An 18629-nucleotide genomic window follows, 5' to 3' on the forward strand; every position below is an offset into this window, starting at 1 on the left:
GGAACGGGAGGCGTTGTTCTTGCGGCTTCCAGAAGCTGTCCACACGAGACTTCGATCCGAGCTCATGGCTGAGAAAGAAAATCGCCTGTAACTAAGCGACCAGTCCTCCACACACTTGCAGTTGTCCAGCACTCCCTCTCTTGCAATACTTCGAGTCCACATCACAAGCAAAACAAGCACAACAGCACCCAAGCAACCGGAAAACAGTTGAAATTTCGGAGCACCAAATGCGCGTGCATCAGGCTTCGGCGCCATCCTCACAGACAACAAGTATCTGGTGAGTCATTCACTCTTGCGGACTACGGGCGAAGGTCACTGAACTAAAGGGTGGTGGCAAGCAAGCAGGCTTCTGCTCTACCAAAGACGAGGTCACGTGTTCCAGTTATCAATGGCGTACGAAATAAGGAGGAACACAGCTATCTGACGTATGATTTGGTCCCGTCATTGCACGTAGAACACTTTATCGTCGTGGCCTTGAAGTTCCCTCAGGGCGCTCCTACGTAAAGGCTTCTCAGCTAGAAGGATATCTTCCCCATTGAGTGGAGGGAAAGTGGGTGCGTATAGAGGTCCTTCAACTTTCGTATTCTTTTTCATTTCAGAACCCGTGCTGTATCGTCGACTTAATCCAATCTATCCGATGTAGGTTTTAGGTTCTGTTTCTGTTCGGTTATTTCACGTTGTCTTCCTGCTTATGTTATTCGCGACGAAGGTTCTGGATTCGATAATCTGGAGTCTGGACAATAACGGGATTGTGTTGGTTGCTTGATTTGGTGTCTTAAGTCCACTTTATGTCCTGTTAGGCTAATCGTGAATGGATCTACAGTTTCAAGGGGGATCCGAACCACTATGTTCCTCCACCGAGTATCGAACCCGGGATCCCTTAATTACAAGGCGCCCACGATCCCACTCCGCCATCGGGGATTGTGTTCGCAACGAATGAATCAAATTTGAGTGATATGATATGCAACCATTGGAAGACTATTGAAAGAAAAGCAATGGGAACCTGCCAGTTTTTCTACTGCAGACAGGAAACCATAAACATGGAAGAGAAGCTTATATTCTATGAAACCTGACGCTATGTGCTCGAATACTGGCTAAATATAATCCATAGAGGCATAGCAACGTTAAACAACCTCTTATATGATACATATAGGTTTAAAAAGGTCGAAATACAAAGATTGTGTGCGCCTCACTGATGGCGTAGTGGTAAGGCCTTGTAATCAAGGGGTCTCGGGTACGATACCAGGTGATCGCACATAGTGGTTCGGATCCCACTTTAAACTGTATGCATTTCAGATTAGTCTATCTGTGCCGGTGACTCATTCGGTAACGCGTCTGACTACCATGCTATAGGCCCCGGGTTCGATCCCCGGCCGGTTTCTAACGTTGGGAGCGACCCCAGCGCCCACCCAGCGTCGAATGACATGGGTACCTGGGGGAAACCCTGGGGGTAAAGGCGGTCAGGGGCGTGATGCTGATCACATCACCCACACTCACGAACGAATCAAGAAAGTGTGGGGCGGCGTGATGCTGATCACATCACCCCCACTCACGAACGAATCAAGAAAGTGTGGGGCGTTACCCCCACACCCCCTATACGACTTCATGGCGTAGCGCTAAGCACAGGTGAGAACTTTACCTTTTTTTTTGCATAAAGTGGACTTACAACAAAATTTAAACTTGCGATAAAGATTATGATAAGGTATTAAATAATTTGGTCTAACACATTTTTTTATTGTTTACCAATGACATTGTTAACTAATATTCTTAATTTCAGTTTCAAGATGAAATCGGCTTCGAAATAAAAGGAGTGGGTTCATATTTCTGTTACGAAATTCCACTTTTGTAGTAGACCTGTGCCACACTAAGATGTGACATAATAAACAAATCTGAGACACTTTCAAAGTATTAAATTGCTATCTACGTATTTTGGAACAATCTTTCAATATAATACTTTTTTTTGGACGCGTCAAATCATAGTATTTAATTCCTGTTTTAGCAGCTTTAAGAAACCTGATTTTGGGGGGGGGGGTTACAAATGCCCTTTCTGCTCCCGTCAAGTTACGCCTATGACAAACAGGAATTCAAAGTAAAAGACTGTCCCGACTAAATCGGGAGACACGTCTGATAGATTTACAATTGGGAAAATCATAATTAAGCATGTAGTTGAAAACAACCTATTTTCATATATTGCATGCAGCTCTACTTTTTCTGCAATGTGGATCAAGAACTGGGGACGTGGAGAAGCACAACACTCCACGTAACCAATAGTCACGTGACCCTGTTTGCTTTCCTGTCATGTTGACCTTCGCGTGGAACACATTTCTCGGTGTTAAGACAGGCAAAATCACCCGATCATCGAAGGGTGCAATATGTGTTGCCTACCCTCCTGCATTACTTGCTCCTATTAAAGCCTTATGGGGAAGAACTTTTTTCCATGACTGTACCACACAATGCCTTCGGCGATGCAACCACTTGTAACAGACAACGCTGAATGAGACCAAGATTGGAGGGGCGTATTCGCGTTATCAGTGGAAGCACACTGGAACCGACTGTTGTGCAGGAGAGCTCGTCACACCTCGACCCGTGGTACTTTCCGATTGCCTTTGTTGATCCGGGCAGTGGGAACAGCGTACGTGCAGTCAAATGGAACTGGACGCACCGGCAATTGGCGTACTTTGTAATTTGTCGACTGGGCCAGCATGCTGTGTTGTGTACTGCAGCCTACCCAACACGTGGGCTTATGCTTATTCCTATTCGTACACAATGAACCTGAAGTTCTACTCACTGCATGTTGTACACTCACAGAGGCATGTACTAATACGAAACCGCAAACCTCTCAACCGAACGTTCAGTACACTGACGTTACATGTGACGGGTGGCATGGTCTGACAATGGTAGCGAACCAGTAACCATTTAGAAACCTTGTCACAAATAAACAGCTGTTCCGCTGGCATTCTTTGTACAGGAACTCATGTACTCTGTCCAGTGTTTGTGTTTTGCTATTTACGTACGTAATTCCTCACTTTGGAACACCAACTTCAGGGGTCGGAATTGTTTTGGTTGCCATTTTGAAACCGGTCAGTGGATTACAAAATCATGTTCGCATCCTTTTCTCGTTTTCTGTGACCCTTTCAACGAGGAATTACTCGACCCCCTTGCCATTTGAAATTTTCGAGTCCTTCCCTAACTTTAGACCCCCTTTTTTGGGTCACGCGGTTTCATCCTTTTTTTAGTCCCGCAGTCATCATGTGGCATATCGTTGAAAAGCTTGTGTCCTGCACTTTCCGAAACTGTTATGGTGCTGCACTTATCTTAATTGTTAAGCTCGGTATATTCGATTTGGCTCACCTTCCTTTTTTTGCAAAACCATTTTCTACACGGAAAACGGTAGGTGGTACAGACAAATGTTTCCCATTTGAAAATCGCACGAAAGGGGCATGTGCCCCCTAAAACCAAAAAAGGGTGGCTTTCGGGCTGTTGCAAATACTTTCTACGGATTGTTTGGGCTCAACTTAGTGGTGCATTTTTTTGTTTCAACTTGATACGATCTTCCGTTCTGGAGAAAAGTTAATGTCTGGGTTGCTCTGAAACACCCCGTACATATTAAATATATCTAAAAATTTTAAACTGTAAATGCACCATATTTAATCCATTAGATGAAGAAAATAAAGTACTTAGGGGCAGGGGTGCTCACAGGTGGGTTTGTGGACGTCCATTGCGCCATTCGATAATTCTATGATGGAAATTTGAGGATAACAATACAGCATTGGACACAAGTTACCATTACTGCTATATAAATAGTAATTTCTAGACTTCCAAGGTAATTGTAAAGGGTAATATGCATTATCGAGAGGGGTTGGGTGGAGGGAAATATACAACTCTTACATATTGACACGTGAATTCTGGAGGGATTGAGAATTAAACATTTTGGGGGTGACAATATCCAATATTAGTCTTAAGTTTTATATTATAAAGGGTTTTTTAGTTAGAGGAGGATTGAGCGTTAAATTAACGGTGTAGCCAATTCTTGTACAGTCACGGACACTTCTGGGTTGTAGCGACCCTATTGAAGAAGCACTGAAGCAAGCCATCCATGTCTGACCACCAAGCGCCTTGTGACTAGACAACCCAATCAGCATTGCAATACTGCGGCTTGTATACCAGTCACGGGGATACATCTCTGTAAATTGAGTAGTGATGCCAAAGAGAAATACGAGATGAAGATTGTCGATCGTAATGTCTCGTGTCCTCGACATGGAATAATACTCGGTCCACGGACTGGGTTTATATTTTCACTCCTTGCATTACAGTAAATACCATATTTTACAATTATATTAATGCTTTGAACGAAAATAATGCCCAGAAAAACATCGAACACACGTTCACACCATTCTTCTCACACACATGCACGTGGAAACAAACACACAAAGCTAAGTTTTAACTTCCAAGTGAATGTCCAAATAACAGTAAATGGAGAAGCACGATGTGCGAAACATGGGATTTTTCACAGAAAGAATGCGTCTATTTGTGACATACGTGGTTTCTATTAATAGACAATGAAACAATTATGAGAGAAATTAAGATGCATTTTCGTCTTCAGGTGTTGAGGAAGGAAACAGACTGACTGGAAAAAAGAAAACATGGTGCTATTGATAGTGTGTTGGTTAGCGTACAGAGCTTTCATCAATGAGGTCTAGGTTCGATCCCCACCAAGGAATTTTTTTTTCTTTTCTACTAGTGAAGAAGTATGTAATATTGTTTTCTAGGCATTTTGACGAAAGGATACACATCAAATTTGTTCGTTTAATCTGTATTTTCATTCTTCTAATAAGTTCTCTATCGCAAGGGGATACAGAGATTCTCTATCTATTCGATGGATATCTTCTCAATGGTTACGTAGCTACGATTCTCCAGTCCCTTCCACCCACTTGTCTTATTTATTTACTTCATTTCATATCTAACAAAAACACAGAGACATATTTTTGAACACACCTCGCGTCGAAGGTTCCAGACTCGAGTTCTGGCTTTTTTTTTTGCGAGGGTGATTATTCTTGTGTGTCTGTTTATCATCTTTGTCAAAAAAATATTCCTCATTATTGCCGGGATTAACCTAGGGAGAGACCAAAGCGACTGAAATAACAAAAGTACAGAAAATGCAAGACACATCTGCCTAGGCATGTTATACCTTGGGAATTAGCAATGCGAAAATTAACTTGCGTTTCAGTCGGCTACTTGCGAAAGAGTTTCGAGTTGTCTCGTTTGGAGTGTTGGTTATCGTGTCGGACTAACATGCCCGCAACCCGAGTTCGAGCCCAGCGAAAGGGAAATTTTCTTTTGTCTAATTTCCTCTAATCTTATTTATAAAACTGAGGTTTCTGCAAAACCTTTTGAATTGCATGCCACTTCGTATGTTGGTAATCTGAAAGCAGCAAAGATGAAAATTTGATGTTCCGAAGCGACGATGTATTTGTGTATGTGTTGAAAGAAAGCAGTTATTAATTAGTGAAAAGCATGCAGCCACGTGATCATTGAGAAAGCTTGCTAGTTGTCAGTGCTGATAAAGCAGTAGCTACAGTCTGTCAACACACACCAACTTTCACGTTCCCCGTAAAATGATTACCTTTCCACGTTTCAAAATCATGAGTGCTGTCTAAAGCAATACTTTGATACTTGCGTTTGCATGTTCGAATCTAAAGTAATACGAAACTTTTTTTTCCCAGCAAATGACATTGAAACCATTAATAACTGTTTGCAATGTGATATTGATATCATATATGGAAAGAACAAAAATGGAGAATTTCGCTTAAAACAACTTATAAATAAGGAGCGGAAGTTGATGAAATGTCATCTTTTTTCTGGCATTTCGGACACGATGTCCATTAAATATACTCAATATTACACTTCATCTAGAACCCAAAAAAGGTAATTTTAAAGTGCATTTTTTTTTTCATTTGTTGCCATTCGTCAGGTTTTAGGTAATTTTCTCCAATTTTCGGCATTTTCCCGTCATTTTTTGCAATATTCGGTATATTGTTTCATCATATTTTGTCAATTCTTTAATTTTGGTAATATTCTTGAATCTTTTCACCAGATATATATATCTCGCAGGATTGCAATTTACCAGCAAAAGAAAACTGAACTGGTGACAGTCTTTGTTGTGTCTGGGGAAACCACCAGGTGCCCGTCTGGGGTAAACTCAGATTCAAGATCACATAAGGAGAGGCTGGAAATACCATAGCTAGACCCTGTTTGCACTGAAAATCCTCGTTGAATATTTTAATTGAATGTGCATGTGCTATCATTTGGTGCCCTTTTTTTAAAGCAACATTGCATTTTGTTTAATTTCATTTTCATTTCAATTTTTAGACTGAAACTAACAAATTTAATGGTAATTTTTTGCATTTTACGTCATTTTTTTTCCATTTTTTAGGATATTCTATAGGTCATATACCTATATTTCTTAGATCATCAACTTCCGCTCCCTACTTGTAAATATATTAAATTATGTGGATACCTGATGTGAAACGTACGATGCATTTCAATTTTTAAACTGAAACTAACAAATTTAATGGTAATTTTTTGCATTTTACGTCATTTTTTTCCATTTTTTAGGATATTCTATAGGTCATATACCTATATTTCTTAGGTCATCAACTTCCACTCCCTACTTGTAAATATATTAAATTATGTGGATACCTGATGTGAAACGTACGATGCACGATCAGAGAGCCTGAATGTTGCATTGAAAACTGCAGAGAACAATGACTGACTTATGAACAGTGAAAAGTTTTTCCATGTTCCAATTGGATTTTATTTATAACTATAAATAAACAAGGGAGAAAGCAGAGGGAACGAATTCTTTGAAGGAGGAACCGTATTAAATTCTCGCCATTAACTTAGGAATTTCTAGCTAGGGTTCTGTAATGTCTCGTGAAACAATTATTGAATCGGTCATACGGCTGCAGCATGTTATTTGGTTTGCCCAGGTTGAATTTTCTATCTTAAGTTGTGTAACAATTTCTGTTAAATACTCAAATTGTGGGTTTTATAAACCTCATAAATCTTATTCTCCATTCACAAACATTGTTTAACTTCCCACACAGCACAAAAAAGTCCAAAAGATATCCACTTAATATCTTTTGGATACTTGTGTCGGAAGTTCTGGATATCCAATATATATCCAGAAATGTCCAATTGACATCCACTGGATATCTGCTGTATATCCATTTGTCCGCATACGTGATATCCAAACGATATCCAGAAAGGATATGTTTTGGACATTTTCGGATCACTTCTGGACATGTTTTGGACATCAAGTGGGAAGAAATCTGAACATTATGCTTTGACTTAAGACTTTTTTGTACGTACTTTGGATATTGTATGAACACGAAAAGTACAATTTTTGATTTCATCTGGATATTATTTCGATATGAAAGGATGTATGCAACAGTCAACCACCAATTTTTGTTGTTAATTTTCTTGCTCCCCCTCAAAGTAGGCACTAGTCAAGTTGGATAGTTCATTGAACTAACCGATCTGTAACTACGCACTGGTAATGATCAGGCTGGAGATTTCATACGAACTAACCGATCACTGATTCTCCTAACATTTAATTTTGGACAATAAACCTTTTCCTGCTCCCACAAAAAATAGGCAATAATTAGGCTGGAAAGTTCATATGAACTAACCGATCACTGATGTAGATAATAAACCTTTTCTCGAGCAAGGCCTCATCTCCAGGAAGCTATCAACTCGCGGCAAGCCACGGCACCTAGCGACCTGTCGAGTGAGATGAATCAAGGCAAAATGGATAATAAACCTTTTCCTGCTCCCACAAAAGTAGGCAATAATTAGGCTGGACAGGATATTTAAAACCACTTTATGCACAGTGAGGCTGATCGGGACTGGACCTACAGTTTGAAGTGGGATCCGAACCATACGTGCCTCCACCGGGTATCGAACCCGGGACCCCTTGATTACAAGGCGACAACGCTACCACTATTTTTTTTATTGTCTCATTCTGATATACAAGTTTTGGAATTACATTGTTTTTGACATAAGTATATTACTGCTATTACAATTTGTATTTCTATCTGGTTAACCTTTACATTTTTGTTTGACCTAAATTAAGTATAAAGCACTAATAAGAAATTTGCATACCATTTCTTCCTTGCTTGGAGAGGAATTTTTTCATATTGTTCTTGCAAGAAGATACGGAATTGTTTCTGAAAACTGCTCTGGTCATTGTGAAATATATATAATAAGTATTCTGTTATCAACCATTGTACTGCTCGTTGTTTTGTTGGTGGAAAAAAATTGAAATCAGGAAAAACTATATCTGTATCCGTAAACTTTGTTAATGAGGTGCGGCATATACGACTGAGCATTGTTCGCAATTTGTTCCACGCCGTGGAGGAGTTGCGACACTTCGTTATCCTGTGGGCTAAAGAGTCAGGCACGTTGCATGGTATACAGTTAGGAGAGTCACTGATTCCATATTGGTATGTCCTATCTCTTGTCACTATAACACGATGAACCACTTTGTACCATATTGATTGGCCAGCTTTTGAAAGGTGTTTGGCGGAGATATTTTCCTATATTTGTGGCCAATTATGTGTATTGAAATCCCTGACTATTCGTGGTACTGTGTGCTTGAAACTATTGATTTCACTATATAACTTTTTAACAGATGGTGTAATTGTCTCATGTCGTAATAACTGGTAGCATACCTGTAAAGCGATGTCCTTATAAAACAAAAACCTTTTGGGGATACTTTGGATATCGATGGGAGCTTCTAATGGAATGTTCCGTATTATCGTCTGTATACATGCTTGGGTCGTTGACTCGTGCAGTGAGAAAGCTGTTTGAAGGCCAGTCTGTACAAACAATGCTCTTGCCTGTGTGTTCACGTGCATTAGTGCCAACTCACCTGTCTTCTCTGATAACGTGACCTGATTTATTGCCACCCGTAAAATTGTATCGTGCCACAAAAGGCAGCCAACAGATTTGTTGACCTTGGCTAAGTGCTGTGTTTTGAAGGGCAGGATTTTTGCTACATACCAAAGTTTAGAGAGAGCAAAAACGTTGATAAATCTTACTCGTGCTTTTAAACTCAGAGAGCGCATCTTATTCACTCTGAGGACGTAGATTTCCCTCTCGCACGTGAGTTTACTATTGGCTTCGATCGTTTCATCGATATTTGCATAGAAGTTTATACCTAAGACTTTTATTTTCTTGTCTACAGGGATCTCCGTATTGTTTGTGAAAGGATTCTCCTTGCCAAGGGGCATCAGGAATGACTTTCGATTGTTTAGTTTTGCTCCTGATGTGAGCTCAAAAAGTATGTATTTGGCTTTTAACACTGTACAGATCTCTTTCATCCTTGAGAAATATCGTGAAATCGTCCATGAAACTGCCAACTTGTATTGTGGTGGAAGCCATAGAAATGCCCTGTAAATGATGCTGGATACTAAACAAAAAGGGGGCTATTGTGAGGACGTACAATGTGCTACTCAAGGGACTACCTTGTAGTACACCTCGTCGCATTTTAAAACTTGTTGTCAAGAAACCATTTATTTTGAGTTTTAGCAGCATATGATTATATAATGTTTTTATCCAATTGATAAAAGTGTCTCCGAAGCCATATGCTTCTAAGACTTTGTACAGATATTCGTGGCTCACTCTGTCATATGCTTGGGAAAAGTCTAAAGATAGAATTGCCTCTGATGCATTCTTATTTTGTTTGGTAATAATTACGTCTCTTATCGTTTGTAGCAAGTGATGTATACTTTGAGACGTATTTCAAGCGAACTGTAAATTGCCAATAAGTTTAACCATATATTTTTTAAACGCTGATTTACCTATAAGTTTGATGTCACTACTCAATATTGAAATTGGCCGAAAATCTGTGACGAACTTTGGATTTGCCTTTTTGGGAACTAACACTATAACTCCCGTGCTACTGGTCTTCCCTATTGTCCCTGTTGTCAACACTTCGTTGACCCATTCCGTTAATTCGTCTCCTATTAGATCCCAGAAACATTGATAGAATTCTGATGGTAATCCATTTTCGGCTGTAGTTTTATTCCTCGGAGCTTTGAATACTGCATCATGAACCTCCTTTTTACTAAACCGTTGTGTGAGCTCATTTTCTGTCAGTGATGCAGGGAGGTAGTTCAAAAAATTGCATTGCGTTTCTGTTGGATTAAAGGCTTGACCAAGAAGATTTTTATAGTATTGCAAAAACCTGTCGTGTATACTATGAGGGCTGGTGACAACTTCACCGGAATCTAAAGTTAACTTATGAATAACGTGACTCCTGGCGTGTTTATGTTCTTGAAGAATGTGACTTACTGTGGCTTGCTCGTCTGGGTCTATAGGAAGAATCTTGCTCTTTATTATTGTTGCAGATTTTCGTTTCCTATGTATAGCAAGTAATTGCGCTTTTATTTCATTTGCATAGGGACGATCGAAATTACCTTTCAGTGCTAAACGATGGAGATCATTCAAGACTGCATACAAAAAAATATATTTGTTTCTTTGATCTCTACTAGAGGCCAGCATATTCTGCCTTTTACCTACCCACTGCCCGCTTGCCCGCGAGGACAGGTATACCTGCTCGCCTGCCCACGGCAACGAGTCGACTTGCGTCTTTACCCGGGTTCTTGATCTTCAAGGCGCTCTGCGCTTACAAGGTACCTGGGCATTCAACAAGACCCGGGCCTCTGCAAAACCTGCTGGAAGGAAACAGCCCTCCGGCAGCGTGTCGCTCCAGGTGTTTCATCACCACGTGGACGGCTGCAGCCAGTGTTGCCTACTTACGTAGCTACTAAATCCTACGAAGTCCTAGGAGGAGCTTCTCCTCCAAGGAGAATTTATATACTTAGCGATTTCAGTTCAGCGTAAGCAGTTTTTATCTTATTGCCAGGAAATGCACGCAATATTACAGCTTCATTTATTTAAATGAATGATCGAGCAAACAAAAATCTCCTCACTGAAAACTAATTGTTTTTCATTGCATGGTGCCTTAACCAGGCACGCAGTGGCGCAACCAGAGGGAGCAGGGTGCATTGCTCACAACCTTGGACGGAAATTAAGTCTAGCGGAGGGGTCAGGGTGGGGGTCAAACATTAAAGTACAAGAAAAAAACAGGCTAGCAGAATTTAAGAGTAGCAGGTCTAAAGGGTACTCAAGATGGAATTAATTTTCATATTTTTCTTGCATTTTCCTTCCAGACGGCCAAGGGCACCTGCAGAGGGGGAATGGAGGGGTAATTGCAACCCCTTGATTTCAAATTTTATGAAAGTAGAAATATATCATAAAATATTATACAGTCTCATCAAGTTCAATGCCGTAGCAAAGGGGTAGCGGGAGTCGGCCCTGAGCGCCGAACGATCTAAGTGAGAAAAGTTTTAAAACAGAGAATGCTATGGCGGCCCGTGATATTATTTGCTATTAATGTTGGTTTGTTACGAGTTGGATGAATTGATTGTGTAATACGTCGCTCCATGTGAAAAGAAAATATTGTAGATGGAAATTTTACATGCCATATGTATGTACATTCGGAATGCATTTATCATGCACTTTCTTTCTTTCAAAAATAGTTTGTGTGCTTGCTTTCCAATAAAGCTAATGTGAAATTGACGTGTTGAAAAAAAAATAATTCTAATCCTCTGTTTCAACACAAATGCGTGAGAACCGACTTCTACCCCCTTTTTGCGTGATTTATGAGGATAATAATGCCTTTCATGCTACTTTATTACTATTATTGTGATTGTTGTTGTTGTTACGTTTATCCAAGTACTTGCCCCCCCTCAAACGAGGGTAACGGCAATGCCCCTGGTTGACTACGGCCCTGGTGTTCGCAGTAGAACAGTGTGTTGTTCGACTCACGACCTCAGCGTCGAACGTGACATGTTTCAGTCCTGCCCTATATCACTATATATACATATATTGGTTGATTACGACATATACTTATGGATCCTGTGCCACGGGAAACCTATTTCAATGTGTGTGTGTGTGGGGGGGTAGCAACATTCGTAAATCTCATTTCATTGGTGATGTGGCTTACGAAGCTTCGAGTTAACTTTTTTAATACGAAGCTTCGAGTTCACTTTTTTAAGTAGTGAAAATCTATTGCAGTTGGCAACACTGCAGAACGGTGTGGGCCCGGTGCAGTTTCTACTCGAAGCAACTACGTCATGCAGAGGGAGGGGTCTGCAGTTGATGGAAAGAACGAACTGAGACCTACTAGGTATCGTAAGACTGCAGGTACCCGGCGGGTCTACAATGCCTGCCATGAACGATCTGGGCAGGTGGTCAGACAAGCTGCTCAAGCGAGGGTGTTGCGCAGGTTGCATGGCATTTCAGGAGCGATGTCTCGCGTACGGGTCTGCTCCAGGTCTTGTGCAGGCCTCTGATCTCTACTAACCTCTGCACTGAAGAATTTACTGACCTGACGAAATTTAGGCTTAACTCGAGTTTCCCACTACTCGATTAGGGTCTTTTGCACTGGCCGAGAGGCCTTGAGTTCGTTCCACGTTTTCCTGATTAGCTGGACATAACTACCATTGCGTAATAATGTGCTATTTAAAAGCCAGTATCCGCTACCTTGTCGGGGTTTGATCAGATCCAAATTTATTTTGAGAATTGGGACACTATGATCACTAAAGCATACTGGAAAATTTTGAACACTAATTATATATTCCTGAAATCTTGGTGCGATATAAAACCTATCGATCCTTGACGCACTATTGGAGGTGATATGTGTGTAACCTTGACTTTCGCCATTGGTGTGTATCCAAGCGTCACGCAGTTGTAACCCCTGCGTTAATTCATAGAGCTCACGTGAGAAGTTGTATCCTGGATTTTGATCTTGTGAACGAATTACGAAGTTAAAATCTCCCACTAGTATAGTGTCTAGTGTGTGGGATGTCAACTCGGGCCCTACAACTGTTGAAAAAATCTTCTTTTTCCCGTCTGTTTTGGCTTCCTGACGGAGCACACACATTACAGAGAAACACTGAGCCTAATTTGGCACCTATTTGTCTGCCCGTGGGATGGGGCACTACATTACGTAAATCCAAGTGTCGCCTACATGCTATGGCAGTCCCTTGTGCAAAGGGAGTAAAATTGTTGTATACTTTAAACATGCTCAGTACAGAAAAATCGTCTATGGCTACCTCTTGTAAGAGGGCCACATTAATAGACGATTTAATGAGAAAGTCATTGAGAGCAATTATTTTGGTCTTACTTTGCATTTGATTCAAATTTATAGATGCCAAGGTAAATGTTTGCATGATTATAACTGTCCACAAAAGAAAACTAAACTTACTTACATTCTTCAACATTACTAAACTCTAATTTCTACCTAGAATGCATTAACTATGCTTTCCACTAAATAAATCTGGGGTAAGTTTGTTACTCGTCGAAGGTTTCTCTTTAGTTACATTTCATGAATTACTTGTTAAACTAACCTTTGAAACATCTTGTTTTGGGGTACCAGGTTCTACTCTAAATTCGTTATGAACTATTGTGGAACTTATGCATTCATTATTTTTCTTCTTCTTTCTACGTAGCACCATGGACTCTTCCGCCACTGACCGTAACCTTGATACAGATCTTGACCGTGATTTCCTAGGAGAGGTAACTACGGGGAATTCTGCCTCCGCGAACAAAGCACTTGGGGGTGGGGCGGGGGTATGTGATGCATCTCCTCCGAAGTGGTCAATGTTGGCTGCTCCATCTCTTCCCTTCCTGTTGGTGCATTCTTCACAATAACTTCCTGTCTGGTACCTGTCTCCTCGTCGGTGATTCTGGGGCTATCCGTGTTCCCTCCATTGTTATCTCCTGACGCAGGGACTTCTGCAACTGGTGGAGTTGAATCTCTTGGTTTAGTGCGTACGGGTAGCACAGTTGGTTCATATACCATCGGGACATTGTCAGCGGGTATATTAACCGGCCCCCTGCGGGGCTGGTTTCCAGAGGATCGACGCTTAGGACACTGAGCGACTACTGACCCTCTTCGGAGCACGCGATGCAGGTACGAACCTGCCCTTACCCAATAGGAGTCTCCATTCATGTTTACATATGAGGGTATGGGTTTACGTAGTACCATTTTGATCAAGACACGTCCAGTTCGAGTGGGGTAAATGTGATCTGCAGAGTATGTCGCGTCTTCGATTTTTAACACTTCCCAATAAGACCTCATGACACGACTTATCACTTTTGCACTTAATTCAGTTGGGACTACATGGATTCTGACAATTACATGTCGCTGGTGGGCCCATTCTACTTCAACCTTATGGTCACCATCTACGTCACTATAAATTACCTCAGCACCAAAATCATTTAGTAACCGTTCTCCTATCACTTTTGTCGCAAATTTCACGTACAAACACTTACGAAAGTAATCTATTTCAAAACTGAGCACTTGGTTCGTAGGCACTGGGTAGACATCGTGAAACCATCGATGAAAATCCAATGACGTAGGTCGCGTTTTGACATCACTGAAAACAAATTTCAAGGTGTTGTCTCTTTGTGTATTCATCGTGAACAATTTCATCGTATCTTCACTGGCTCACGTTAATTGTAGCCAAAACCTCGCTTGCACTCTAAGGGGTAAAAAAAAAACTAACACAACACTAGCAAACCGTATACGGCCCTAGCTAACTCGGACAGTTCGATCACTAAGCCTTCTCACGCGAAGAGCGGAGCTCGCTACGAACTGCTTCCTGCACGATTTGCAGGTAGACTGTACCACTACGCCATCGGGGAGGCCTATCCAGAACAGGAGATTCCCTGGATATCTGAAACGGAAGATTCTCTGGATATCCAGGAAGGGATATCACATGGACGTCCCATGGATATCCACCATGCGATATCCACAATATTGATGGATCTGATCTGGATATTGTGGATACCCTATGGATGTACCTTGGAGATTTGTGCTACATGGGTTGTATCTTCGAAATGCGATCTTAAAAAGAGTAAGAGAAAACATTATTAAGAATAGCGCTCGACTTGATACACACTGTGAAAGTTGCTGCTGGTGCTGGAAAAATTCTGTGATATTAAAGTATTTTTATGCCTACCCTGTTTGATACTTCATCTTTCTTGGAGAAGAATTCGCCTTTTATGTTGACCTCCGTGTCCGTCAGCCGTTGATCAGTCACGAACATAGTGACAGCCAGGTGATCCTCGTCCCCCCTGCGCAGATCTTCTATGGTGCTCTGGTCGCCGCTTGCTTCAGCCCCCATCCTCTGCAACTCTAACTTGCAATCTGATCCGAGGTCTTCAAGGCGTTCACGAAACACATCTAAATTTAAACACAGAATTGTTGGACATACTCAGGCACGTATCAGAAACATATTTCGGTGGGGTCAGAACTAAGTGTCTCAGTTATAATAATAATAATAATAATAATAATAATAAAATTATATTAAATTAATAAATGCTGATTAAAGTATATTAATTAATTAATATTATATTGTTATGATCACGCGAATGGGTAAAATGATGGTATAGGAAAAGAAATATAACAGCACGTATTCATTATCAAGCTTACGTGTAGTTAAGATCGGCGTAATTTGCATAAAACAAGTGCCCTGGCAAAGAAATTTATGTCAAATAGATGAAAAATTCAATATTTATTGAATAACAAAAAAAAGGATGTTGGATCCAGTTTGCGAAAAGTAAAGTTTCTAAATTAATATTTTATGAATATTATCATAATTACTAAATATTAGTGTGCAAGCATACATCTTTGGTACTGTCCTTCAAAGCCGTATGATCCCATTATAATCCTTGCCTTCTAATAAGTTCAAAGGAGATTAATAACCATCGATTATACAACAAAGGCTAAACAACCTTTCAACACAGTCCAACACGATTTGTTAATATCCAAACTCAAATACTATAAATTTGACTCTGTCTGTAAGATGGTTTGATTGCTATTTACTTAATAGGAAACAGAGAACATTCCTTCAAAATTCACCCTCACAGATCTCCGAAGCTGTAGTTTCAAAAGCAGGGGTTCCGCAGGGATCAATTTTAGGACCTCTCCTTTTTACTCTCTACACTGCAGACTTAATTAAGGTTATAATATGTTTTACACCACATCTCTAAGCAGATACACAACTGTATTTTTCGACTAGACGTACAGCGCTAGAAAGTAGCATTTTCTCACCCAACACCGATTTAAATAATATATACACATAGTATACATCAAATTGACTTCAGATAAACCCTGAAAAATCACGTTATATGATATTTGGAACGAAACAGTTGAACCAATTGAACTTAAAATTAATAGTGAAACCATCCCATCCAAGAATTCAGCAAAAAATCTTGGCTTGATTGTTAACGATACATTGGAGTGGAAGGATCACATCAATGCACAATGTAAAAAACAATATTTTATTTTGAGAAACCTCTACAGTTTCCAAGATCAACTACCTGCAGAATGTAAACTTAGATTATTTAAATCTTTAATTTTGTCATTATTTGATTATTGTGACATTGTGTAGGGGTCAAAACTTGCGAAAAGACTCAGTAGGAAAAGTCAAATCGCACAAAATGCATGCATGAGATTATGAGACATACTTTTGGCCTGGTAAACGCGATGACATCCTTCCCATCTTAAACAGATATACAATATTTTAACAATGGCTTAGGATTAAGAGGCCGTGGAGGCAAAAAAATTGGGAGCAACTATCCTCTGAATCGTCAACACTGTTTAAGGCTGCCATTTTAATTAGAAAGTGAAATCGGAACTTTTTTTTTACCACTCGACTCCTCTGTTTCCATGCATTTACCCTTAGCTGGTGAGGTGGATTTTTTGGGACGTAACTGGTGAGGTGGGGTGAGACAAACCCCGAACAAAAAAAAATGTCCTCACAAAGGAATGGTTGTGAATATATTTCAAAAAATAAAATAATGAATGAAATTGATTTTAATTAACTTCAGACAAAACATTATAGAAAATACACATAAATGCTATTTTCTTTCAAAATGCAAAATTAAAAGCAAAAAATGCACACCTTTACATTTTTTAAATTTTTGGAGCTCATAAAGAAGGAAAAATCCAAATTCTTACAAAATATTGATTATTTGGACAAAGATATAAAGAATAATAAAAAATATTCTACAATCAGATTACACTGATGCGTTTTCATGCAGTTTATATAGCATAAAAAATGTTACGTAAGTGGTTAGGTGGGGTTTAGTCCACCCCACTCTGTGTATGCAACAATATTTCACCGGACTGTTTACACAGGTCAACATAACCTCATCCTCGTACAGCTGCTAGAGAACTGACTGAAAGGCACTCAACATTCCAGCTATCAGATGTGATTAATATGTAAGTACAGTCACTTCAAAATATTCGTGGGGTAGCTCAAACCCCACCTCAAACCCCACTCAAAAACCATAGAAAGTCAGAAGCCGACTTCCAAACCAAAAGACGACCTAGGAGGGAAGACAGCGTTGGTTTACCGTATCGCCTGTGCCTGCGGTAAAGCCTACATTGGACAAACGGGGAGGGCAATCGAACAGCGCTGCAAAGAACACGGCAGCTACATAAGGAATTTTCATTCCGAAAAATCAGGGTTAGCAGAACATTCAATTCAGGAGGGCCATAGAATTGATCTCACAACCACCAAGATCATCAATAAATCATCAAATTACTGGGACCATCTCATCAAAGAAGCAATAGCCATACACGGGGAAAAGGACAACCTCAACAGGGACACGGGACTCGAACTTGACTGTCGGTCTGTCTGTCTTTTCTTGACGTTTTTATTAATAATATTGGAGTTTCGTGTCTGGCATGTCTCCTATGTGTATTATGCAGTGGGAGTATGTTAGGTCTTGGATCTTTCTCCTTCTGCTTGTGTGGCTGGCGGAGTTATTTTTCCATTGTTTCTAATGTGAGTTATTGTCTGGGCATTGCACGAATATGTCTTGCTGCAGGGCGTCTGGCGATGTTCTGCACTGTTGGGTTAGCATGATTTGGGATGTCTTGCCACAACTTGTGAATGATGTATCTGATGTGATTGTCTAGGGTTGTCATCTCCAGGTCTTCGTAGAGTTGGGTTATGCGTGTTGATCTTTCATGTCCAGATATCATTCTGCGTGCTCTGTTCTGCATAATTTGTAGATGGTACAGGTGGGATCTTGCGGCGTTAGCCCACGCCGGAGCTGTATACGTCAGGGCTGGTCTAATCATGGTGTGGTATATTCTCAGCCGTGTCTCTGTAGTTAGGACACTGCTCTCGAAGATAGGGTAGAGGGCGAGTGCTCTGGCTAGGTCTCTTTTGCTTGTTTCTTGTAGGTGTTGTCTGAATTTAGTCCGGTGTCGAGTGTCACTCCCAGGTATTTGGTTGTTGTCTTCTTTTGGATGTCGTTTCCATGTAGCTGCAGCAGGTGTGGTGTCCTTGGTCTTCTCTTAGTGAATAAGATGGACTCACTTTTGGTTGCATTGACTTGGATACACCATTTGGTTGTCCAGGCTTCTAGTTCAGTTAGCTGTGCTTGCATTATGGGGTATAACCACCTGATGTTCCTGCTGCTTGTGTAGTAGGCGACGTCGTCGGCGTTTGTCGCTTGATGGCACTATTCCATTTGTG

At 40.5% G+C, this 18629-nt stretch overlaps 1 protein-coding gene across 1 annotated transcript in view; it reads right to left on the reverse strand.

Annotated features, from left to right (window-relative positions):
* LOC145989490 (dynein regulatory complex subunit 2-like) overlaps positions 1–18629 on the reverse strand; it is a 90443-nt gene that overhangs the window by 29304 nt on the left and 42510 nt on the right. The window contains exon 5 of the mRNA XM_083124840.1: positions 15096–15319. Within this exon, the coding sequence (XP_082980966.1) occupies positions 15096–15319 (224 nt within the window). The remainder of the gene's footprint in view (positions 1–15095; positions 15320–18629) is intronic.

This window comes from Lepisma saccharinum, chromosome 6 (genome assembly GCF_977018435.1).
Source record: "Lepisma saccharinum chromosome 6, izLepSacc3.1, whole genome shotgun sequence".
Lineage (NCBI taxonomy): Eukaryota > Metazoa > Arthropoda > Insecta > Zygentoma > Lepismatidae > Lepisma > Lepisma saccharinum.